General features: G+C 33.9%; 1 protein-coding gene and 1 long non-coding RNA gene across 3 annotated transcripts; one reads left to right on the top strand and one right to left on the bottom strand.

Annotated features, from left to right (window-relative positions):
- The first annotated feature begins 425 nt into the window (after positions 1–425).
- LOC110911911 (THO complex subunit 4D) lies at positions 426–4,079 on the top strand. Of its 2 annotated transcripts, XM_022156564.2 has the most exons (7): positions 426–624; positions 1,648–1,857; positions 2,614–2,757; positions 2,857–2,925; positions 3,043–3,227; positions 3,436–3,486; positions 3,626–4,079. In XM_022156564.2, exons 2-7 carry the CDS (start codon positions 1,690–1,692, stop codon positions 3,828–3,830), a joined length of 822 nt encoding a protein of 273 aa, XP_022012256.1. In that variant the 5' UTR covers positions 426–624; positions 1,648–1,689; the 3' UTR covers positions 3,831–4,079. The 2 variants fall into 2 exon arrangements, with proteins under 2 accessions (XP_022012256.1, XP_022012257.1); XM_022156565.2 differs by lacking the exons at positions 426–624; positions 1,648–1,857 and adding an exon at positions 1,865–2,385.
- A 13,726-nt stretch (positions 4,080–17,805) lies between these two features.
- On the bottom strand, positions 17,806–19,516 carry LOC110909780. Its single transcript, XR_002575617.1, has 2 exons — positions 18,810–19,516; positions 17,806–17,961 (listed from the first exon to the last, which is right to left on the bottom strand). It is a non-coding gene; the product is annotated as an uncharacterized LOC110909780 (long non-coding RNA).
- Positions 19,517–27,905: the final 8,389 nt, after the last annotated feature.

Here is a 27,905-nt window from a genome sequence, read left to right as displayed (position 1 = left end):
GCTAACGAAATGTAGCGATTTTTTAATAAAAAATGTTAAAAAAAAATTGTGTTTTTTTAGGTATTTTTGGTTGTAACTTTGATAGTTGGTGGTAATTACAAAAATGCCACCTTGTCTTTTTGGGTTTTCCTTCAATTTGTATGTTTAGTATGTTAAGATTATTTGTATTTGATCTTTTGCCCACAAGTATAATCTTCAGATAATTAAACTATAAGTGAAAAATTTTAAAACTTTTTCGGACCTCTTTTAAGTTTTTGGCCCTAAACCGTCACCCGCTTAGCCTATACTCAGGGCCCGCCCAGATTATAACGAACCAAACCAATAATAGCCAAAATTGAATTCCAGCTATTAGGATTTAAGGCCCAATGTAGGCCCAACTCAAACGCGGTTTTCGGCCTACAAATCCCCATTACTCAAATATCTTCGTGAAAGCATCTTTTTCCCCCAAATCGAACCTCTGGTTCTCTTCTCATCAAACCCTAATTCTACCCCCAATCAGATCTCTTCAATCTATATTTACAAATCGCTACAAGATCTATCCCCCTTTGTTCTAATTTCTCTCTTCGTCTGCCTACGTTTTCTGCAATCGATTTACTGAATTGTTTCGTGCATATTGTCGTTCAGGTAAGCAGCTTTCGTATATTGATCTATTTTTTGCATACAGAATCATAAACGATGAATATAATACGTATCGATTGAATTGATTTGTTTTGTTTTCTTCGCGATCTGTTGTAGGTTAGATTATAGAATCTCTTTTGTTGCAATTGTCTTAATCTATGAGCCACAAGTATTTGTGCATATATCTGTATGTGTGTATACATGCTCAGCTATTCACTTGTATATGTGTGTATATATATCTTCAGTTATTACTTGTATATAGGTGTGTATATGTGTGTGTGTATATATGTTCAGTTATTCACTTGTGGCCTCTCTTAAGATCTGGTTATTCAACCAATTTGGGGGAAACGTGTTATGGTGATATTGTATCTCTTAAAATACCTCGGAATTAGGGATCTATAATTTGATACACTAGTTACTAATAGTCAGGCTATTTTATGATCACTACTTGTATGAAAAATTGTATATCTACTTAAGTTTAATGATTCGTAGATGATGTTGGAATTCATTAACAAATGCAGTAGAATTAGAATATAATTTGGTAGTAAGGTTTTGCTTTTACAGTTACATGAATTTATATTTTTAAAAGTAAGGTTGCCGAGTCTGGTTCGCGATAGCATTGTTTTGTTTGCAATCTCTTGTAGGGTAGTTTTTATAATCTTATTTTGTTTGCGTATATCTATTCGGTTATTCAGTTGTAGCGTCTTTTAAGACATGGTTATTCAATTAAGTTTTTTTTGGGGGGGGGGGGGGGTCCTGTTGTGGTGATATTGTTTTTGTTAATAATCTAGAAACTAGAAATCTGGGATCGTTAATTTGGTACGCTAGTATTCATGCTATCATATGACTACAATTGTTATGAATTTTTTTATCTACTAAAGTGTGATGATTCATAGAGGATGCTGAAATTTATGAACAATTTTAGTAGAATTAGAATATATTTTTTTTAACATATCCATTCACATGATATGATTGAAAACAAAACATGGTGAACTGGTGATTGACTAGAATTTTCTTTTACAATTACAGGAAATATATTTCTGAAAGTAAGGTTGCAGAGTCTGATTTGCAATGGCATCGTTGGATATGTCACTTGATGATATGATTAAAAGCAGGCGAACTGCTGAGAGAGGTAGGGGTCGAGGAGGTAGGGCCCGCCGTGGGCGAGGACCTACAGGACCACCTCGTAAAGGCCCACTCAGGGTGAATGCTCGGCCATCAGCCACTACCATTGCCAAGGCAAGCACACGATTATGGACATCTTTTGCATTTGATTGAGAATCTGATTTAAAAAACACAAACTTCTGGTGGTTATAAGTTTCTAACATCTTCTTTTCAAATTTAAACGTGAGGGGTAATTGACAGTATGATGTTCATGGAGAAGTTCATTCTCGCTTCACTTCCAAAGTATTGTCATTTTATGACTTTCATGGATCCTGATTATGGGCTGTACTCAGGATTTTGCAATAATTTGTTTGATGAAATCAGAGGTTTTATAGTGCTATTTGATGGGGCTTCACTAGTTTCTGTTACAAACTGATTGAACTCTCAACGGTTTGGGGATGTCATATTCTCGTCTTTGTTCATTACCATTTAGTTGTGGTTGCTTTAGTTTCGATTAATGGTTGTCTGGAAGGGGAGTTTATGACGCATCTTATAGCTATAATTTGGAATCTCTCATGGGTGAGATTTCAATTAACGTTCTAGTTTATGGAGTTTTGGAAAGGAGATTCTTTCACTGAACTTACGAACTGGAGCTCTCTTCTGGTAAATATGCACACATTTTATCAGTGGGTGTAGTCTTCAACTCCCGACTATCTTTACTCATAGCTTGATTTCTGTCGGTGTTAAGATACGTTATCTTTTTAACATTTTAACCTAAATTCATTTCTTAGTTTGAAAACCCTCCGGATATATACTCGAAGAATGGTGAACTTTTTTATATTCTGTCTTTATAGTATTATGCTGACATGTATACGTCCCTACTGGCACCAGTCTTTTCGCAGACCCATGAATTTGCCATGGCAACGTGACTTGTTGGAAGAGAGCCTAAAAGCAGCAGGTGTAAACGGATTGGATAACGGTGCTAAATTATATGTTTCTAACTTGGACAGTGGTGTGACTAATGAAGATATAAGGGTACAACTTTAGCATTGTGTTTTTGGTTGGACCTCATGTGTTCTGTTATATTGGGCCTTATCTTGACGTTACTTTGTTATTGATTTTTTGAAAACTTAGGAATTGTTTTCTGAGATCGGGGAGCTGAAAAGATACGCAATTCATTACGACAAAAGTGGCCGACCAAATGTAAGTAATTTAGTCATTTATTGTGTTTTAAAATTCTAAGGTTTTATTTTAATGGCATGAGTGGAGGGTTGTATCACGGGGATTGTAGTGTGATTTTGAAATTATTCTTGTGTTCAGGGAACAGCTGAAGTAATGTTTGCTAGAAGAAGCGATGCATATCAAGCGCTTAAACGTTATAACAATGTACAATTGGATGGGAAACCTATGAAGATTGAGATTGTAGGCTCTAAGTCAGACGTCCCTCTTTCACCTCGGGTGAACTTGGTTGGAGGTGTAAACGGGCAGAGGACCGTTGTCATGATGTATGTGACTAGTACCACTTCTCTGACCACTTTTTTGTATATGATTTGCATTGACATGTATTTATTAGTTTGAAGTGTTACATAACACATTAACACATAGGCGTATTATATATTATGTACCACACATACCGGTTCGGAGCTTGTGCACGACACACATTGACATATGCATGTTGGTTTCTATTCTATAATGGTTTTATCCTCCTGTTAGGCCTGGAGTGGCTCGTGGAAGAGGAGCTGGTGGATTTAATCGTACACCTGGGTGCGTGCATTTAACTTTGACTTGTGGAAGCCTAATGTCTCACGACTTGTTATTTTCTTATTTTCTATTAATCATAAAGCTTGTTTGAAACAATTCATGTGTGTTGATTTTATCTTATTTGTTGCATTATGCTTTGTAGTCAGAGAACCCGTGGTGGTATAAAGAACAGCCGTGGTGGTGCCACACTGAATGGACGTGGCGGCAGTGCTGGGCGGGGCCGTGGTCGTGGGCGAGGACAAAGTGGTGGTCGTGGGCGTGGTCGAGGGAGGAAGCCAGCGGCGGTTGACAAATCTGCTGATGAACTTGACAAGGAATTGGAGAACTATCATGCCATGCAGACTTAAGTATTCATGTTAGGTTTGGAAGTAAATCAGAGATACAAGTAGCATGAGTTTGTAGAAAAATCCTTATGTGGTTTTCCCTTTGGTCTGTTTTATGTTTGGTTGCTGACTTTGATCTGTATTTTATGCTTGCAAAGTGTTGGCATTTCATACTTTTTTTATAGCTGAATTATGGCTTGTGTTCAACCTAACACGAACCTGAAAATTATACGCAAGTCTGGACAGACAAAGTGAGGTTCAAAAAAATTCTCATTACCTGCGACTTAATCATGAACTTTTATAGCATATTTTATGGGTGATGTGATAAAAGATTCTCATTACCTGTGACTTAATCATGAACTTGTACCAATTTATATGTTTACAAGGTGTAATTGTAATAAGTTCAAAAAAACTTTAAAAGGCCTGTTATGTTATATGAGTTTTGGTTTTGTGTTAAAAGCCTTAAATTAATCTTTTAGCCGGTCCAAAACCTTAAAAAATCATCAATGCAAGGTGATAAATGCATTTATAATTCACACGAACATTTTTACCAATGCTTATATTTCCAAATCATCACCACTTTTACATTCATTTTTAATAATTAAGTTATTTATATCAATATACATTTTTTATTTTCGTATTATTTATATCGAAAGTTATAAAAACAAAACATTAAACTTCTAAACACGAACATTAATATTTAATATATACGTATCTAAAACTTTTGTATTATTTTTTTTATTAAAGTAACATTAATAAACTTATGTTTTAAAAAAAAAACATTACATATTTTTGTTAACTTGTCTAATTACTATATTTGAAATAAAAAATAAAGTTATACAAGTCACTAAAACTTACAATGTACAACTTATTTACACATATCAAAATAAATAAAAACAAGAAAAGACTAAAATAGGGTGTATTACACTTTTCGTCATTTATATTTGTATCAGATTGCAATTGATAACCTTTAACTTTAATAATTACAGTCACAATCCTTACAACGACTTCACCAACGAGTTAGGGGTGATTTCCTTACCTCGGTGATCGTTACCAATTCTCCTTTCTCGAATAAACTTTATCCTTGAGTTAGGAGTGATGTCCACATCTCAATGGAAAATTTAAATCGTAACTCGACCACTTTAACGACAATCCCCTGATTTGAAACTTATACTTAAACCTTTTATCATTATGTCAATTTTTTTTCACTTACGCATGAATCTCAAGTACTATTGATTTATCCAAACGTGTTACTTACCCTACAATCTATTTACGTAAATCACATACGCAAAATTCTTAGTCATGCTTTAAAACATTTTCTTACCCAACTTTCTGAGTTTACAAAATATTACCTATCAACCTAGTCGGTTTAATGGATTTCTTGCCTATGAAATTTTTATTTGAACCGAACACTAAAACATACTCACATTATACTATTATCCTTAAAACACTTTGTTCCCAATAGGGAACCAATGAAACTTTCACTCACATACGTACAAATCTTTTAGATGTCGCTTCGTTAACCTCACTCAGTTGGTAAACATAATCGATCCGTCGTCAACCTAACCAACAAATGCAAATAGCCTATCCATACACCCTCGAGACTTCGATTTTCGACAGTAGATCCTAACTTAGAACTAGCTCTCCTGCCAGAAGATTCATCAATGCCTCAGAACAAGAATGAATCTCTTACAACCCTTGCCTATACTCACAACCCAAGAAACCCAATACAAACCATACCTAGAGAAACTCCCAATATCTATGATCGGTAATTTACTCGTACACCGTGCCACGAACACCAAAGAGCCGAACCTATAAGCATTTAGTCGGAGCCTAACACCTTACCATCAAACTACCATTCAATCAACTTATCACAATCGTCGGTCAAACTCACTCCCAATACATACATTAGACATAGTAACCACAAACATACACGCATATACCAACAAAGTTCGACTATCTATAAGTTCATTTTGCTAAAATTCTTTTCAAAACCAAAGTTCTCCACAGGAATTTTTGAAACACAACTTTTCTTATTTCGATATAAAATACTTTCAATAAAGCCAGCTGAACCAACAGAAGAGGAACTTGTTATGCTTTAATAGCAAAAACAATCTTTTACACAAATTTCAAATCCATTTCCTTCATATTCTAATTCCTATACAAATTCCAGTTTCATTTCCAAAACGTTCCACGAACCAAACGCCACGCAATTTTAAATCTAAGCACGTGGGCAAGAAAATTTCATAGAATCGAACAAACTACGACATACGCGAATCCTAATTTTTGAAACAATAGTAGCATTTCCTTTTTTTACAAACCACATCATGCATAGCAAATTAATACCTTTCTCAATATTATTTCGACATTCACAAATCGAATTCTCCATTCCCGACAAACCCGACCTACTTTTGGTTCGACAAACTCAATGATTTGCTAAAAAACTATACACATCATCGTACACGTTTCAATTTATGCAACCAATATTTCATGACAATCCTACACATGTTATCATTTGCACTTCGTATTTACACACTCAAAACTACATGGTAACTCATATATGCATAATCTCATTATACTTTGACACGCTCTATATTACATGCTAATCTTATACGTATTTGTCATCAGTAATACTCAAATTCATACATTCGCACTACTTGGTAGTCATACTTGAAACCTATATGTAGGCATAACCCGGGTGGTTCGCCTACGTTAGACACGCGCATACTTACATACAGTCATGCTTATATGCTTAATTCTTATACGTTATCACACACACACATTCTTGCTTGTAATGTTAAAACGTACCCTGACCCATGCACTGCTAGTACAAACTATGTGGATCATGCAAGGACCAATATAATCGCGGGTGCATACGGCATTATAGTGGTAGGCACATGAAAACTATAGTGTGTTCTACTGTGTATCGTAAACATGGAACGTAACATGACACCGAATAGCGAAACAGACGTAACATGGTTGCAACATGGTGGATACGTCGTTGGTACTTCCTATATATAAGTGTTCCTACTATGTTACCAAACTTTTGTAAAACGTGCCATGCGAAATTCGGTGTTTTCCCGGACCTTATTAAATGCGATCAAACAAACTTTAGTAACTCATGATCCTTTCCTCGGTTAAACCCAAACGCACTGCGAAACGCATGATACCCGATTATCCATGACAAAACCTCATCCTCAAAATCGTTAGCCGTAACGGCTACAACTATCACTAGCATCTCTCGAACGCTTCATATTCGCTTTTTATCTGATAACCATACCATTCTTTCCCCTCGCATACATCTACCGAATCGTTCATTCACTCTCATACCACGATTATTCCCAATTATTCCATTAACGTTTCACCCAAACCTTGTTATAGTAAGTTGCCTAAACGTCCTATCCATTTTTAACAAACATTCGCGCTAGCTCAGTTCAGTCACAACATGTCTTTTCCTTTAAAACTACCTTTCATCCTTTATTACACACAAACTTTAACTAGTCAGCCCATTATCGCAAAAAAAAAAACCTTTTTGAAACGGTGAATATTTACCATCCTACTTTCTCATCGATAAACATTTTTTCTACAAACGTGTAGTTTTACTAATACTCTTTGGAACCGATAAAAAAACGTTTCTTACACCTTACGGTGCGGGCCGCCCATTTCATCAAAATACATTCTATTTTACACTAAAACTTTTTCTTCTTAGGTCACACTCTTCTTAAAACACTCCATCCATCGAGTTATTCAAACTTGGTCAAACTCACTTTGCGTATACACACACATGCACGTTTAACTCATACTTACGATTGATGTCTCAAATCACCTTAGTCAAACGAACTACTTTTACAAACCTACCTTTTCATCCCTCAAGAATTTTCATGCATTCTAACACGCCTATACATAGACTCCTCATAGACATTAAACTAAAAAATTACAATTTTAGGCAAACATTTTAACCAAAATGCCTTTTCCTAAAGTCTTCCTCTTAAATAAATTTTCGGACGAAATTTCCTAAAGTATGAGAGACTATAACGCTTCGCATTTTGTACTTTCCTTATTTAGAAAGTTTAATTGTATTTCTATTTATGGAAACTTGTATTCGTATCATGTTCGTATTCCATTGCCAGTTATATAATTCGAGAATTTCATCATAATGAAACTCATATTTTATGCATACTTGTTATTCGAACATTCTACTGTTTAAAGACCTGTTTATCCGCAAAGCAACACTTATTATACGTACAGTTAAATACAGTCATGACACGTAATTTATACTTACACACACGTTCCGTGCTTAAAAACATGCCAAAACACAAAGTTATAGCATAAAATGATAACAAAAGGAAGTTCAGGGGCCAAAATGTAATAAAACAAAGTTGCTGGAATTCAGGGTAGCGCCTTGGGGTGCGAGACCCTAGTCCTTTTCTGTGGCAGCCCATCAGACTCCCCGATCCGCAGAATGTTGCTACTTGTGCATGGATTGGCCAATATTCCCTTCCCCAATCACCATTTAACCTTCTTTAACACAAAACCCTACCTCCCCTCTATATAAACAAGCATCCATCCTTCCATTTTCACTTTCCAAAATCCTCTACACTCTCACATTACTGAAATTACAAGCTTTTGTAGAATTATTCCAAGTCCAAAAGTGAGTTCAAACTCACTTTTCTTCATTATTTCATCTTTTCTTCAACTACAAAGCTTGGAACACCTCTAGGAGTGTTTCCACAAGTTTACCATGGTATCTAAAGTGGAACATCACCATTTTGAGGCCCAAACTTTCTGTTTTGGAAGAACTTTTATTTAATCTTTATGAACATGTTACCATCTTGTACCTACCTTGGCTCTAATCAAGTCCATGGTTGGTTCTTATAAGTTTAGAGGTGCAAACACCCTCTAAAATTTCTGTTTTGAAAGGGTTTAGACAACCCACAAGTGTTGAAACCATCCAAATTTACCATAGTTCATATGGAAAGACTTATGTTTTGGTAAAGATGTGAACCTTGGAAGCCTTGGCTATCCTAACTTGTTCCACCATCTCACTTGATGTTTTTATTCATATTCACTAAGTAGTTTTCTAGTCCTAAAGTAAATTAACCCTGCCTCCAACATTTGCCATGTTGGGTATGACACGCCTGAGTTATTCTTATTTGGCTACTTAGTATGTTAATAGAATAGTTGTACTCTACTTTCATTCATGACCAACTTGGTTTACCAACTAAGTTGGTAAACTTTGTGCTTTGGTGAATCATACAATGAGGTGTTCACACCTCCATGCCCGACTTACATGTTATCTATGACATTCATGATGGACTTATTATAAGACATACTATATATATATATATATATAGCCGAATTCATGATGCTAACCGGTTTGTGATTAGGTGTTATGAACTTAGGTTATTTTATCTTTGTTCTAAGTTTCTCGTTTATGATTCTAACGGGCAAGTTAGGACCCATGAAATCACATAAAAACTTAGTGTCAAAACGAGTACTTAGACGAGATATATTTTCGTGTATACATACTTTTTATACTTGAATTCTAAATCCCGAATCGAACCACTCCATAAACTCCGAATGACCATACACCCTCATTTCCCCATTCTCAACAACTCATCAATTTGCGGATAATCGGAAAGCTTTGCAAAACCGTGAGTATACATGACTCGCTTTTTACTTTTTACACTTTTGGGTGCAATACGTGTATGCTATTAAACACACGCAAACACATACCTTATGCTTAAATCACTAACAAACAAACAATCCATTATACAGGCTTAATACGTTATGCTTGATTCGTGTATGCTAGACTATTCTTATGCATTATACTTGTCATTAACTTCGTACAAGCCTCCCTTAACATGTATAGCGCTATAGGAGTAACGCACTGCCCGTATTCTTGAGGTCATGTTAAGTTAGTCATAACGGTCTTGTCATTGCTACGACAAGATTACACTAGGGGAATCTTTGGGTTAACATTTATAGTTGCATGCTAGTTATACGTTAATTCTCGATAACAATTATGCCATGTGGATTCATTTAAACTCTCATACTTATGCTAGTAATCAAACTTGTATACTCGCCAATACTTTTGTATTGAAATATACTTTAATACGTATTGTAGGAAATTGATGATGATCATGACACGTGAAAAAGAATCTAGTAGGAAGGACTAGAAACACACCAAACTTTAATTCGTGTTTATTAGTTTAGTCATTCGATACTTGTTGTAACTTTTTTTTGTTGCAAACTTGTTGTTAAATCTGTTTCGAACAATGTACTTGGTGTTAGCAATGAAAAGAAATATTGTTTATTAAATACTTGTCACATTTAATGTTATGAAGTCTCTTGCAATCTCGTTTTTGTCTCACCTCGATGTTTCCGCCATCGGTTGGGTTGTGACATGATGTGTTTGTGAAAAAACATTGTAAATTGTACATTTTTGTACATGTTTTAGTCGTTTAAACTCGTTGCTTTGTATCAGTTTGTTATACTTATGAAGTGTCAGGTTTTTCAGGTTTAACGGGTGCTAAATAATGGGAAACGAACATAAACAAAGAAAATTGGAGCACACGAGTCAAGCCGGAAGCTGTAGCATAAGTTCTGGAAACATATGTCCCCTTCACGCCACACGAAGGGGTATTAGGTGTCTATCGCATGGCGTGATAGGGAGTGAAACGGAATTTTATGTTTCTAACCTAAAAATTTCATTTGAACAATCCCATTCATCATTCATCCCGTTTCTTCATGTTTAATCGTTCCAACTCAACATTTGAAGCTGCAATGACAAGCATGAGCGGCTAAACTTCTCGTGACTTCCCCCGGATGAACAATTGCTAGGATTTACACATAACTTGTGTTGATTTCTTGGTAAAAGTTTAATATATTTGAATTATCTGTCATTTATCAAGTGTATTGGCAATTTCTTGCATTGTTAGCGGGTTGGTAAATTGGTGGGTAATTGGTATAATTTAACGAATTGTTAGGTTGTTATAGTTATTATTAAAAATCGTCCCTAATAATTAACCAAAATGATTAATTCCAAGGCCATGTCTATGTGGTGTTTGAATCAGTAAAAGGGTTTTTGTGTTAAACTAGTAATCGGGATTCCGGGTGGGGTTACTTCTTCTCATTCTGATAACACTTTTCGTGACAAATTGTGTTTTTTCTCAAACAAACAACAAACCGCCGACTTAGATAATAGTTTTATACACTAACCACAAATTCTCTACGGATACGACCTTACTTACCCGTACTAGTATTGGTATTTAAGTTAAAAAATACCTTCTTTTGATTAGCCTATGACAGCTACATCAGCGCGAGAGGCACATGGATAGAGTCAACAAAAAACTTAACCGGGTTAGCGCAAGGGGCGGATCTACATGGAGGGGAGGGGTTGCCCGGGCTACCCCTCAACTTTCTTGATGAAGAGGAAAAAAAAAGTTTCTCCATTGTTTTATGTATTGAATACCTATGTTGTTTTATGTTTGGGATATCCTTAAAGGCTTGTGATTGTTTGTTGCAAGTTGTAAATTATAATGAAGTAAAGAAAGAAGAAGAGAAGGTATATGTTGGAGGTTATAAACTACAATGAAGTAAAAGAAAGAAGAAGAGAGAAAGATGGAGGGTTTTTGCATTGGGAATATAAGGATTTAATTGAAAGATTAAAAAGAAAAGTGAAAATATGAGTTGGCCATTGATATGGGTAAATGGTTTGAAAAGTTAATGTGAATTAAATCAGATCTCTATTAATTGGAAACTAGAGTTTATCAACTTCTTCGGTCATGAAGGTATTCTTTTATATTTATGTGCAAATGTATTCTTTATAATTTTTTATATCTTTTTCACTTAATAACTTTTGATTTTAGAATTTATTAGCAAATTGTATTTTCCTAGCATAAAATGGACGAAATTGGATTTTAGATTATAGTTTAGTTACTAATTTTAGTTGTTAATATGTAGTTGATTATTTTTACATTTTGTTTCTTTTCAAATTAGGGGACTTGAAACTTGGAAAATGAAACTACATTCTGAACAACGTTGGGTTTTATTGGCATTTTTTTCAAAAAAAAAATCCAAGAACATGGTGACACTGATAAAGTTTGTGTGGTCGAAGGAGAAACAATTGATAATGTAAGAGATAGGGATGTAATAGCTCGATTTCAAGCTTTAGAAGCCCAAATAGGAGAAATTTATTAGGTATTTGTTCAACTTTATTTATTATCGTGTTTTGTTATTTACGTTTTAGAATGTATGGTAGATAAAATTGGGATACCCCTGAATTTTTCTTCTAGATCCGCCACTGCGGATATTGTTTGTAATCATATGCAAACGTATAGGACAACCAGTGTAATCTTAATAATTAAAGGACGCCGCCTGGTAAAATTTGAATAAAGGATGAAAAGTGCAATTTTCGAGATAAGTTGTAAAAAATTACTGAACTTACAATATTAGTGAGAGACTGAGAGGAATTATTGTCCAGATATCTTATTAAATCGTGACATAGATAAAGATAACTTAGACTTCACTAGATATCAAATCCAATTTAGAGGTCTACTTGGATACACTTATGTGAAACCATAAAAAATAAAATACGTGACCTGAATCAATAAAAGATATAATTTTAACGATACATAGGTGACTGAAATAGTGAAATGTGACTAGTGAAGATGGATATAATCGGTTGGTTCCGCTGGTCATGGCGAAGCTTTTAAGGGGCGCCCGAACTTTTTGCTCAGTAGTGGAGAGTATTTAGTTTTTGTATAAAATTTTTGGGCACGTTTTCGATCCTCCAGTTTTATAGAACTTTTTAGGTCCGGTGACTTCCGCCCCCCGGTCAGAAATCTCATGTTTCGCCACTGCCGCTAATGGCACGATGATACTTCAATGGTCTGTTTGTGATCCAAATTTGCAGTTAAAAAAAGGAAAAAAAAGTGATTGAAATGTAAGGGAATTATAAAATATAGACAAAAGATCAAATACAAATACTATTATCATACAAAATGTACGAATAGGGTGAAAAGATAAAAAAACGCGATGACATTTTCGTAATTATTTACTCGTAGAGTAATTATCAAAATTACCCTACAAATGATCTTGTAGGGTAATTTTGTAAAATTTTCTTGTAGGGTAATTTTGTAAAATGTTATTGTATGGTAATTTTGATCTTGTATAATAATTTTGTAGAGTATCATAAGAGAAAAATGCAATTTGCGTCCCTGTGGTTTGTGTGAAACATCAACCTGAGCCCCTAAATTCATTTTTTGGTTTTTTGAGCCCCTAACCTTATGAATTCATAACAGTTTGAGTCCTTCCGTTAGTGTTCCGTCAGTTTGACTGTTTGACAATTATGAAAAGTCCTTTATACCCTTAACCTAACCCTTAATATCTACACTTAATAGCAGATCGATTTCATCACACTTCTCAACATCTCTCCCAACTCCCAACACCGATTATCATCATCATCATCTTCATCGACATCGAACAGATCATCTTCATCGAACAGATCATCTTCATCGAACAGATCATCTTCATCTTCATCTTCATCATCTTCATCAAGTTCATCTTCAAACAGAGGTTTGGTTTTGTTTGATTCTATAGTTTCAGATCTCATGTGATCATTTGGCTGATTAAAAACAATTAGAGTACAGATCTAGGTTGTTTATTGAAACTATGATACTTGTGTGTTTTAATTTCTGAATCAAATGTGAAGAAACAAATGATGGAAATTGATAAAGCGCATCAGTGTGTAGTTATTTGAACACATCAATATTGATACTTGAAATGGACACCCTTGATTTTTAGTAAATTTCGAATCGTTTTGGTTGGTTGTTTGAGAACTGTTTAAACAGAATTGATCGGATCAGTTTCAGATTGATGTGTTCCTCATATTGATTTTTGGTTTGATTCGATGATTTGAATGTGTTTATATTGGTCATTTGAATGTGTTTATATTGTGAAAAAACAGAGGGTTGATTTGTTTCAGTTTTTGATAATCAGTTTTTGATAATCTGAATGCCGCATGATGATGATAATCAGTTATTTGTGTATTTTGGGTTCCTCATGTTTGTTTTGCTTTGAAAAAACAGAGGGTTGATTTGTTTTGTTTTGTTCAGGTTTGTTGACTTGGGTATTTTGGTTTCAGTTTTTGATAATCTGAATGCCGCATGATGATGATAATCAATTATTTGGGTATTTTGGGTTCCTCATGTTTGTTTTGCTTTGACAAAACAGAGGGTTGATTTGTTTTGCTTTGTTCAGGTTTGTTTGTGATGTTTTTTGTGAAAATATTGTACATAATGGCTGCGGATGTAAAGATACGCAAAACACCAACTACGAAGGCGAGAACACTTGACAACCTCCTAGAAGATGGTGCGGTGCACATAAGGAACTGATTGATATGAATGAATATAACCCCAGTGTAGCTCTTCGATTTTCCTTGAAATTCCAGAGCTCGCTAATTACATATCTACCACTGGGGTTATATTCATTCATATCTGCTACATTCCGAAGTGCACCCGTCAGTAAAGATCCACAATTGCTTGTCTCTGTATTGTATGTTACGGTCTTTTGTTATCGAGTCTGTAAGTTCTGTCAAGTCTACAAAGTTGTTATGACGTTTTGTTAATAATTTGTTATATATAGTATACATTTAATTATTAGATTGCATTTATTTAAAAAGAGTTAATTATTAGATTGCATTTATTTAAAAAGAGTTAATTATTAGATTGCATTTATTTAAAAAAGAGTTAATTTGAATTATTAAATCAATGATTTCTTAACAAAAAAGCAAGAAATGAATTTAGGGGCTCAGGTTGATATTTCACTCATACCATAGGGACCCAAAGTGTTATTAACATATGCCAAAAGACGATTTTACCCCTGGCTCAAACAGTCAAACTGACGGCACACTGACAGAGGGACTCAAAGTGTTATGAATTCATAAGGTCAGGGACTCAAAAAACCAAAAAATGAATTTAGGGGCTCAGGTTGATGTTTCACACAAACCTAGGGGTGTTCAGGATTCGTTTCGAATTCGAAAAATTCGAAATTCGTTTAAATTCGATTCGATTATCAAGTATTCGTTTCGATTATAAGAATTCGAATTCGAATTCGATTCAATTCGAGTCAAGTAAATCGAATACGAATCGAATACGAATTTATAATTTCAAATTCGATTCGATTCGAAATTCGAATAAAAATTATACATTTTTATTTATTATTTTTTATATATAATACATATATAACTTTTATTAACCTATATTATAAATTATTTTCAAAATTTACAAGTATTAAAATTACCCATTACCAAACCCACTACATGACCCATAAGTAAGACCTAAGTAACAAATCTATCAATAGATTTCTAACCATAAAAATATTAACTTGTAATATGGAGTGATTATTCCCGACTTCTCGTTTTGAATTTTAGACTTGTGGTACTTTATTCGAAACTTTTTAATGTGATATCGTGCTTTATGGCTGTTTTAAAATTTATGTTTCATTTTAATAGTTTTTTACACGTTTTAAAGAATCAGAATTAAATCGAATTTATTCGAATTCGACATTTTAATCGAATACGAATCGAATACGAATTGGGTTTTTTATTCGAATACGAATTCGAATCGAATTCGATAGGTTTTAATCGAATTCGAATCGAATACGAATTCAAGGAAAAATAAAAATTATTCGAACAATTCGATTCGAATAATTCAAAAATTCGATATTCGATTCGATGAACACCCCTACACAAACCACAGGGACGCAAATTGCATTTTTCTCGTATCATAATTACTCTATAAATGATTTTGCAAGATAATTTTGATCTTGTAGGGTAATTTTGTAGAGCAACATAATTGCTCTACAAGTGTATCAAAATTACTCTCCAGGTTTTAAAATTACACTGCAAGAACATTTTACAAAATTACCCTAGAAGATCATTTGTGTAGTAATTTTGCTAATTACCCTACGAGTAAATAACTACGAAAATGATACCGCGTTTTTTTTTCTTTTTCATACCTTTTATACGTTTGATACGATAAAGTTTGTACGTATACTTAACTCATAAAATATAATAAGGTCAAAAGTTTACAACTTGGACTACAGGGTGCCGGTTTTTTTGAACGGTAATTTTTTTTTTTGAAGAGTGACTACAGTGTGCCGGTGTTGTTTTCTTTTTGTTTTTGCCTATAAAAAAATTTCGTAAGTCGTAAATGGGTGGCATTATAAAAGTCAAGCATTCAACTATTAAATAACACTATGTCAAACCATCCAACTCCGACTCTTTTAGAGTTTCCAAGCGAAAAAAAATGAAGCTGTTTTTAAAATAAATATGATATACAAAAAAAAAAAAAAATGATATGTAATGTATAATAAAGTTCTTTTAAAGTCGTATAACTTTTGTTTTAAGAATAATTATCGGTGGGTTTTCACAAATATTCTGATTTTTGACACATATTTATTATGTGCTTCATTATAATAATTAAAATTTTAATGTGATTCCCAACTCCCAACCTGGTAATTTTTTTTTAAAAACTAAATTGTCAAAAATTTGAACACCCAAAGCAAAAAGTGAAAAAAAATGTTGTAGTGAGGATATATTACTATTTTTAAAAGTTAAATTATCAAAGCAAATATGCAATCTAGTAGTATGAAAGTTGTCAAACCAACCGAGAAGTTAAACATGGTTAGAAGATAGATATTTAGACCATTCTTAATGGTTATGCGCTTTAGGGTTAGGGGTGGTCATCACTTATCGTCATCACTTACTCACAACTTCCAATCAAGTTCCGTCACGTCATCGAGCTTTATTCCATCACTGGTGATGGATTTTAGTGGAAATGCCAATCACTCACAACACCCAACAATAAACCCTCACATTCCCTCACATTCTTCCATTCTTCACGCGTGATATTCTTAACGCGTTATCAATTTGACACGTGATGTAAAACAGTGGCGGTGGTGTTTGGGATTGTTTCACGCGTGAACTATTTGTAGGAACTAGGTTCACCTTTTATAAAATATAATTACAAAATATATAATAACGAGACTCTCGTTACTCATAGGAAATATCATAGTACAATACCGATTGCAATAACTAAATAAAAAGAATATAAAATATAATTTTATATACCAATCTTGATTCAAGCCGCATCTCTGGTGTGTCCTTCACGCGCATTTGATAGCATTCTAGACTCGAGTATTCATCATCTTGAGTCTTGAAAAATACTCATTGACTGCAACAAAGAGCACACTAAAACGTTGACGATTTTGGTTGAGGCACGTGTTCAACACGCTTCCCTTAAAACAGATTTCGCGCCTCTACTAAAGTGTCTGTCTCCCATAGTACAACAGCCGAAGCAGTATGTACTGCCGAAGATGGCTACGCGCCCGAGGTTACACCTGATAAAATTATAATGTTAGAACTTGTGGGAAATAATGGTATGAAGATGATGAAATTGAATAGAGAAAACATATCTCCCTAAGTACCCAACACATGGGTCTTCAAGTATCTCCAAGAACTCTTCTATTTTTTTTTTCTTCTAAAAATTCCACTTTCAATTCTCTACTTGTAATTAGCTTCATCAAGTTAGGCACAACCTACTTTGCATACAAGAGACATCGGGTAGAGAATAGTCTCACTTTATTAGAGAAATAAACTCTAATAAAAACTAATAAATTGACATAAAAACTCTACTAAAAGTCTCACTTTATTAGAGATTTTATTAGAGACATAAACTCTAATAAAAACTAATAAATTGACATAAAACTCCACTTAAGAGTTTATCACCCATATGAAGAGTCTAGTAAATAATTATAATTTTACTAAATTAATATTGTCACACCTCAACCGATGGCGGAAACATCGGGATGAGACGAAGTGTGTAGATTGCAAGAGACTTCATAACGCTATTTTGTGTCATGCATTTAATAATTTCATTTTACATAGTTTGAACTAGAATACCACAAGATTTAAAAATAAATAATGCACAATAAGTATTCAAATAATTAAATTTCATTTCGTTGATAATTAATTATTACAAGTATTGGAAACAGAATACAACATGTTTGAAAATAAAGTAAAGTACAACAAGTATTAAAATCTAAATGCGTTTCTAGGCAATCCTACTAGATTCCTTGCATCATCCAAATCCTGCAATACATGTTAAAGCATAGATCAATACAAATAGTATTGGCGAGCATACAAGTTTGAGTCTAAGTATAAAAATGTTTTAAATAGATTGTTTGTTTTTCCATGGCAATAACTAAGTTAAGCATATAAATTTAAACACGTATGATTGCAAGTATAACATGTATGTTTGCAAGTATAACACGTATGAGCATATATAGAGATTATTTGTATAAAATTCTAGCATGTATGTGTATTTGATTCAAAGTACATGTATTGCATCCCAAAGGTAATAAAGTGTAAAAAAGGGATCGAGTATGCTCACTGTTTCGCAACGCATTTCATGTCCCGTGGAGAGTTGAAGAGTTGAAGGATGGAACACTGAGGTAACCTTTCAGTTCTTGAAGAACACGAGTCTCGTTCTCGCAAATGCAAAGAATTAGAGAGAATTCGGAGATTAAATGAGTATTGTTAAAATAAATATAAATGAAATAAATATACATTTATACTTATTTTTATAAAAATAATTGAATGCATTAAGCTTCGTTTTATAATTTTAACGCTTTATGAATTATGGATTTTTACGAAAATTGTGCAGAGTTTCCTCTGTTTTTTGACGATCCCGACAACACAAGTTGTCGATATATTTTCAAAATTCAACAATAACTCGACGATATAAACAATATACGTAAAATGAGCCAAGTGTGAATAATTTATGAATGTATCGGCACTTAAAATAAATCATAACTCATGACTAACATAATGTAAATATTTTAACACAAGTAACTTTGTTTAAAATAATAAATTACATGGTTAAACATGATATTTATTGAATCGAAAGTAATAAAAGTATAGATTGGATCGAAATATACCAAACAAGTATGACCGTTGACCTGAGAATCTGCGTTTGACCCGGAGAACCCGAACAAACTGAATGTATAGGAGAACCCGAACAAACTGAATGTATAATCACCCCTATTACCGACGCCTGAATTCTGAGCTAGACCGAACCGATCTGAAACAAAACCCGAAACAGATTTTTGACCCGAACCGACTGTGTTGTGAGACCAACACCGGAGTCGGAGCCAAACAACCCAAATCAAAGCTGAATATGAAATGAATGAACCTGTTGTGCACGAACACTGCCTCTGCCGCTAGTTACCGAGCCACTGTCACCGCCAACATCAGAACATCGTCACAACACATCATCTTCATCGTCAACATGGCACCGTCTTCGTCGCTGCTGAGAATCACGTCGCCGCCGCCACTGAACACCACCACTTCCGTCACTGCCCAGTCGCGACGTCACGCATCGCCGCCGCTGCTGCTGTGTTTTTGATCGTAGAGGAGAGAGGGTGAGGTGAGGGGTGCGGGTGAGTGGTTGCAGAAGAGTGACGAGCGGGAGTGGGGGGGTGTTATAGTGAAGGAGGAGGGTTGTGGTGTTTGTTGTGTGCCCTTTCGTCGGAGAGCCGGCCGGAATTGGCACCGGTCGCCGGAGGAGCGAGAGAGAGCAGGGGAGGAAGGGGGGGTCGGCTGTTGATGTTGTTTGAGCTAGGGTTTCCACTTCTTTGAAGATGAAGGTGAAGGTGAACAGTGTAGCTGATATGTGTGCGTGAATGTGGAGTGTGTGTGTTTATTTAAGTAGTTATGGTTAGGCAGGTTTGGGCCCAAGGCCCGTTAATTGGGTTCTTGCAATTTAAAACGGCCCGGTAATGTTTCCAAGATCTGTTTTCGAGCCCGAGCGTCATAAAATGTCATTAAAATATAGTTTTAGGTTTAAAAGCGTGCAAAGTGACGTCGATACTTGATATTTGTCGCGTACATTCGTTATCTCGTTAAAACGTGGAAAAACGTGTCGTTTGTCGTTTTTATCCGTTTCTCGATCCAATTTCGGTAACAAATAATAAAATTTGATTACCAAGTTAAACGTATCAAAATTTTCGACATTGTCAGTGTTTCGTACGATGTCAGCTCGTTTACCGTTAACGTTCAGTAGCTGTCCAGCAAATAACCGTTTGCGTATTGTAGCATCAAAAAAACGTTCTTAGGCCTACTAAGAGCCAATTTAAGTTAGTTTACATCTAGATACGCTACGTATTAATATCTTAATGTTTGTTATGTGCGTAATTGCAAACTGAACAGTACTGTTTTGCGTATAAATACGTATTTGAACGATTGCTTGCGCGAATCTTAATTAAGTATAAAATACGAATCTTATTATGAATAACGCCTCGAAAATAGAATACGAATACGAAGAGTCCAAAACATAAATACGAAGATATGAGGCGTTACAAATATCCATTCACACTATCTAAATTTCCAACAGTATTTGCATCACGGGGAAAAAGGTCTTCACCCCGGGTCCCCTTAAAGGACATTTTTCGTCATATTTAGCGTTATATTAGAGACGTCCCTTTTGTTTCATGCCACTATAACACCCAAAATTTCCATACGATAGGTAGGTGTTACCCTTTGAATGGAGATCGTTCTAAACACATAAAATTTCCAATGGAACCTCGACAGTTGAGTTTTGCATACGATAGGTAGGTGTTACCCTTTGAACCTTCGCTCATGAAATGTACTTAGCCCACTGGCTCTAAGTAGATCTCGATGTCTTTGAACTCGTCTGCCGTTTGTGTAGACGACAATACACTTCACACAAGACTCTCCCTAGCGGGGTCATCTCCTCATAGTCGTGTCCAATAATGGTCGTAGAACACTTTCCTGGTTCTGCGAGAGCTCTAGGAATTGTGCCCTCAATTCCATTCGAAGCGACCCCACTTCTCTCTAACATAGGTGACTCTCCTTCGATCATTAAAAGCATTGTGGTTATCGTGATTTATCCAAATCATTTACCACATATTATGCTTAGCCTCACTCTTTGTCACTGAATATTATAGGAATAGACTAGGACGTATTTAAACACCCTTTTATACTTTGGGGGTATGTATAACCATATATACATATCATTTATGCCCCCACAGTGACCACCTTTAGGCATATGAGTTAGTTGTCCTATTGAACTTAGATCTTGGGATCTCCAGTAAACTAAGTTAGGTGTCCTTCACATGCCCTTTTTCCATGGGCTTCAGTATCATTCCACAACTTGATCTCTAATAAACCCCCAGGTTGTTGGATCCATAACATTAACAAATAACTTTGCGTATTTGAAATCAGTTGTCATGATGTGTTCTTAACTCGTAAGTTAATTTTGCCTATTGTCAACTTCTAAGACTATAACCTCAGTGGCCATCTGAATCTGGTTATAATATATGTCTTTGTAAGATACGCTTATCATTTAAGGCAAACACATCTCCAATATGCACTACGACCTTTGTGTCCTCCACATAGTCGTCTTTTTGCAATGTTAGATTGGATTACAAAATCCTTATTGCCAAACTTTTATGATACAAATGCAAGACACCCCCACATTTAAGTGTTATAGGATATCATCCAGATGGGTAATGAAAACCATTTCTACATACCCTTATAGGGTTGTTTCTAAATGGATCATCCCCCACATTTCTTGCCATTTGATCAACATTTCCATAACTTCACTTATGACGACATTTATACACATATGATTGAACAAGATTAACCTCATTGTATCAGTGAATTCAACTCATACTGCATTAGCTTACATAAGCTTTTGAGCTAACCAAAGCAATACATGCCATTGTCATAAGTTTGTCACCAACTTAGAATAGTTCTAATTTAATATCTAGAATAAGCTTAGACAATGAGTTCTTCTCATTAGCTTTTCGAACAAACTCTTAAAAAGTTACATGTCTTTTCCTTATACTGAATGAAAATTCTCCTTCAACTTTGTCTATACACAAATTCTTTTTGTGTTCATACACATTTGAATGATCAGAGTTAATTAGTCTCCGTCAAGAACCATAATTAACCAAGTACTAGTCTAGCATGCTTTAGACTACAATACTTTAGCATGTGAACAGAAGATGCATCATTCTGATTCTTCACAGCCCTAAGGATATCATAATATCACTTTGCAACATTCATTCCTTGTTAAGACAAAATAATGAGACTTATTCAAAATCTTAAAACATCAATATTTAGGAAGGTCTCACAAATTATTGTATATAGCACATAGCTAAATTTCATCATTCATTTAAGGAACATAACTTGTTTACCTTTGATCTCCAACATTCCACCATTGACTCATAAGTACTTAAACATAAGTCTTAATCCAAGTCACTTGGTGAACACATTCATCACCAACAAGATGAATGTTTCTCGTCTACAATCACTAATATGTGTGAGATAGAGTCAACTAGATCAACACTCAACAACATGGCATTCATAATTTGCCATAAGTGATTTGCACACATCTATTGTTATTCATTAGGAGATATGTATATTTAGGATTCTCTCCTAAATGAAGGTAAAATCTCCATATAGATCTAACAATAATCAAGTGGCAGACGCATCTACTTATAAATCTCGCAAGATTTGTTAAAGGTATACAATAACATATAGAAGTATGTCGACATGAATTTTCCAATGAATTCTAATGAAGTATGTCGACATGAATGTCGTTAGTGTCTTTCATCTCAATACACTCACTACGTTCTTTCATTACTCACTCATGATGTGGTTATACATTTGAAGTTTCGTCTTTGACTTTTAGTTAATGTAACAACTTTCAAGTTGTTTATGTCCAAGTATTTTCATATACTATCCGTTTAAAACCATATTCTTTTAAACAATGTATAACCGACGTTATAATTATTTTCCACAAAAATAATTTCTGCATCACAACCATTAGTGATTTATTTCTTTGTAAAAATTGCATATGTTATCCGAAGATATTGAACACAAAACAATAAAATACATTGGAAACTAAATCACAAGTTCCAATCACTTTTGAAATTTAAACGGAAGCATAGACAATATGTAGACATCAAATAGCAAAGTATGTTTTATCTTCAACACTTTATAATCTGACCGAAATCTTCTCAACAATATCGTCCCATGGCATGTCTTGAGGTACTCCCTCAATAAGACTCCATGCACTTGTAAGTACAAGTTCCCTATTTCATCTTGAAATTTTAAACTTGGACAATTATGCTCAAAACAACACCAAGTTGTTACAAATACTACATTTAAGTAGTAAACTTGAACAATTAAATTTGTTCACAACAACACCAAGTTGTTTTTCACCAAATAACATTTTTTTAACACACATGTTGGAAAAAAATGTTATAACAAGCACATTATAGAATCGAACGTTTACATAAAATGTTTTCCAAAGATATAGTTTAAAAAATAAACCGTTTCTCATCATTTTTAATGCACACATAGGCAATTAAATGTTTACATAAAACATTTCTGTTCATTATGAACAATCTCTAACCTCGTATTCGTGATACACATTTTCTAACACACATGTTAGAAAACTTTAAGTCATTTTATATATATAAAACATGACCAAATTAAAGCATCAAATGTCATCATTAAAACTCTACTCAAGAGTTTCACCATATGAAGAGTTAAGAGTCTCAGTAATTATAGAATTAAACTCTAATAAAACTCATCAAATGTCATCATTAAAACTCTACTCAAGAGTTTCACCATATGAAGAGTTAAGAGTCTTAATAATTATAGACTTAAACTCTAATAAAATTCATCAAATGTCATCATTAAAACTCTACTCAAGAGTTTCACCATATGAAGAGTTAAGAGTCTCAATAATTGTAGACTTAAACTCTAATAAAACTCATCAAATGTCATCATTAAAACTCTACTCAAGAGTTTCACCATATGAAGAGTTTAATTAGTAGTTAAAATTTCACTCATCGATTTAGAAATCCCAAATTAAAGTTGGTGATAAATCCCACACAACTATACCATTACTTTATGGTGATTTAATTCTTGAAGCCAATCAAACATCAACTTCAATGTATGACCTTTTATTTCTAAATCATACAAAGCATTAAAATCAATGCTACAACAAATTACTAATATAAAATGTTTACATAAAGCATTTCAAAGCATTTGTATTTTAACCGTTTTTAACAATCATGTTAAAATGAAAGAAATTCTAACGCGCACGTTAGAAATATTAACATTTCCACAAAATGTCAATTCGACTTGCTAAAACACATATATGGTTCAAATAAATAAGTCATTTCTAATACACACGTTAGAAACTAAACAATTAAAAAGATTGCTTCCAAACTAACGCTTTTCATGAACGTTTCTAACACACATGTTAGAAGACAAATGATTACAAAAATCATTATAAGACTTATTTGTTCATATCAATCCATGGGTGGATGAAGAGTCTACTTTAAATAGAGACTTAATTAGAGACATAAAACTCTAATTAAGTAACATAAAACTCTTATTTAAAGACATAAAAAACTCTACTTAGGAGAGTCTAACGTTAACAAAAAACATATGGTTTACACCAATAATTCGGGTGTAACACACATGTTAGAGAATTTAATGTTTACAAAAAACGTATGGCTTACACTAATAAACCCGATCTAACACAAAAGTTAGAAAAATTAACGATTCAAAAAATCGTTTAAAAAACCAAACGGTTGAACCAAAACCGTTCGTTTTGTACCACAGTATAGGATTTAAGATTGTATCTCAATCTCAAGAAATCTAAACACAACAAGTTGTACTACATACATATTTCCCAAAAGAAAATATTTATAAGATCATAATCTTTAAAATATTTTTTTATTATAAATCCTTTTGTGAACCCAAAATCCTTATAAATAAGGTTTTAAGATTGTAGCAACAATCTCATGAAATCTGTTTTAAGTTTGTAGGAACTAGGTTCACCATTTATAAAATATAATTACAAAATATATAATAACGAGACTCTCGTTATTCGTAGGAAATATCATAGTACAATACCGGTTGTAATAAATAAATAAAAAGAATATAAAATATAATTTTATATACCAATCTTGATTCAAGCGCATCTCTGGTGGGTCCTTCACGAGCATTTGATAACATCCTAGACTCGAGTATTCATCATCTTGAGTCTTGAAAAATACTCATTGACTGCAACAAAGAGCACACTAAAACGTTGACGATTTTGGTTGAGGCACGTGTTCAACACGCTTCCCTTAAAACAGATTTCGCGCCTCTACTAAAGACGACGCGTCTGTCTCCCAGGGTACAACAGCCGAAGCAGTATGTACTGCCGAAGATGGCCACGCGCCCGAGGTTAAACCGGATAAAATTGTAGTGTTAGAACTTGTGGGAAATAATGGTATGAAGATGATGAAATCCAATAGAAAAAACATATCTCTCTTAGTACCAAACACATGGGTCTTCAAGTATCTCCAAGAATTCTTCTATTTTTTTTTTCTTCTAAAAATTCCACTTTCAATTCTCTACTTGTAATTAGGTTCATCAAGTTAGGCACAACCTACTTTGCATACAAGAGATATCGGGTAGAGAATAGTCTCACTTTATTAGAGATTTTATTAGAGAAATAAACTCTAATAAAAACTAATAAATTGACATAAAAACTCTACTAAAAGTCTCACTTTATTAGAGATTTTATTAGAGACATAAACTCTAATAAAAACTAATAAATTGATATAACCACTTAAGAGTTTATCACCCATATGAAGAGTTTAGTAAATAATTATAATTTTACTAAATTATAATTTTACTAAATTAATATCCATTCACACCATCTAAATTTCCAACACTATTTGCATCACGGGGAAAAAGGTCTCCACCCCGGGTCCCCTTAAAGGACATTTTTCGTCATATTTAGCGTTATAATAGAGTCGTCCCTTTTATTTCATGACACTGTAACACCCATATGAGCCACTGTTAAAAGCGTTATCAATCCGCCTTTATAATTCCAACTATCCATAGCGTGAGGAATAAAATCTGTCACAAATTAATGACGAGTCCTAAAAGATATCACAAATTAATAAACATATTCCGTTTGACTTAATGACGAGTCCTAAAAGATATCACAAATTAATAAACATATTCCGTTTGACTTAAGGTATCATAATTTGTTTACATGACATAATTATACGTTAAATCAATGACTTTTTTGGTTTTTTCTGTTTCATCTCTTTGATTTCTTTTTATGTTGTTTTTCTTATTATCAATCTTGGATTGGTGCTAACTAATAACATTATTACTATTACTATTACTATTACTATTATTATTATTATTATTATTATTATTATTATTATTATTATTATTATTATTATTATTATTATTATTATGAGCGAGTGGTGTGGAGATGCCATATTATTATTATTATTATTATTAGAGTAAACTGTAATTTTACCGTTGGGGTTATATGTGATTGGCACTCTTACCCCTTTCCAGGATAAATTATTATTATTATTATTATTACTATTATTATTACTATTATTATTACTATTATTATTAGAGTAAACTGTAATTTTACCCCCTAGGGTTATATGTGATTGGCACTCTTACCCCCTCCCAGGAAAATTTTGCTGTCTTACCCCTCAACGTTTGAAAAACGCTGCAATATTACCCCCGGTGTTAAAAAACTTAACAGTTCTGTTAAATGGTATGTTAGATGACTATATTAGTATATTACCCTTTCTTATTACTCCCTATGCTTTGTTGTAAGAAAACGTATTATCCCGGTGTTACATGACTATATTATCCTTTCTTATTACCCCCTATGCTTTGTTGTAAGAAAACGTATTACCCCCGATGTTAAATGACTATATTATCCTTTTTTATTACCCCCTATGCTTTGTTGTAAGAAAACCTATTACCCCTGGTGTTAAATATTTCTTTGCTTCCGTACCCCCTGCAGAAAACGAAACCATTCCCGCCTAAATTGTTTGACCAGGTAAAGTCAAAGCCTACAGAAACGAACCCACTGTGATTCTTCAAACAAATGAACCTCTAATCCTAATCCTAATTCCACTGTAAATGAAGCAAATGATCATTAACACAGGAACCTCTGATTCGTTAACAATTTCATGCTTGTGATCATGTAAACTTAACACAGTTACATGCCTGTGATCATCTAAATTTAACAATTTAACACTGTGATGATCTAAATTTAACACAGTTGCATGCCTGTGATCTACTATGATCATCTAAATTGATCCACTGTGATCCATAGTTATAATACACATAATATCAAAACACAATCAAACAGGAACACCATACAGTTATAATGCACATCAAACAACAAATACCATGATTAGCAGGAACACCATACAGTTATAATGCACATCAAACAACATGATTAGCAGGAACAACATAACTAGTTGGAGTAAATGTAGACACACATTCAAAATGTACATAGTTGCATGCCCTAAATAACTCACAGGAACCTTTGATTCTCTAGTTAACAATTTCAAACATAATCAGAAATCACAATCAACTATATATTACATAATATCATTATAGATTAGAGTCTACATCCTACAGTTAGCCTACATAAATACATTGCAGATTAGAGTCCATACAGTTATAATACACATAATATCAAAACACAAGGAACAGCATAACTAGGCAACCATTTCATGTTGAGGGGGAAACTGGAAGTGCAGGAAAGGGTGGCCATGCATTTTGACCACCATGTGGAATACAATCGTTCTTACCGTGACCTGCATCCTCATGTCAACTGCAAACACAGATTACAAAAATACAACTGTAATAAAACCCCTGTGATACATTAAACCCTGTGATCCATTAAACCCATGTGATACATTAAACCCCTTAATCTACTGTGATACATTAAACCCTTGTTCGATTATACCTGTCAAACCCCTGTTTCAATCATTCATATCAAACCCCTGTTTTATATCAAACATTGTGATTCCTCTGTTTCAATCAATCATATCAAAATCAAAAACGAACATTAAACCCTTGTTCAATTATACTTGTCAAACCCATGTTTCAATCATTCATATCAAACCCCTGTTTCATATCAAACACTGTGATTCCCCTGTTTCAAT

This window comes from Helianthus annuus, chromosome 15, assembly GCF_002127325.2.
Source record: "Helianthus annuus cultivar XRQ/B chromosome 15, HanXRQr2.0-SUNRISE, whole genome shotgun sequence".
NCBI lineage: Eukaryota > Viridiplantae > Streptophyta > Magnoliopsida > Asterales > Asteraceae > Helianthus > Helianthus annuus.
Note: the sequence above shows the minus strand (reverse complement) of the source record. Positions and strands in the feature narration are given on the sequence as shown.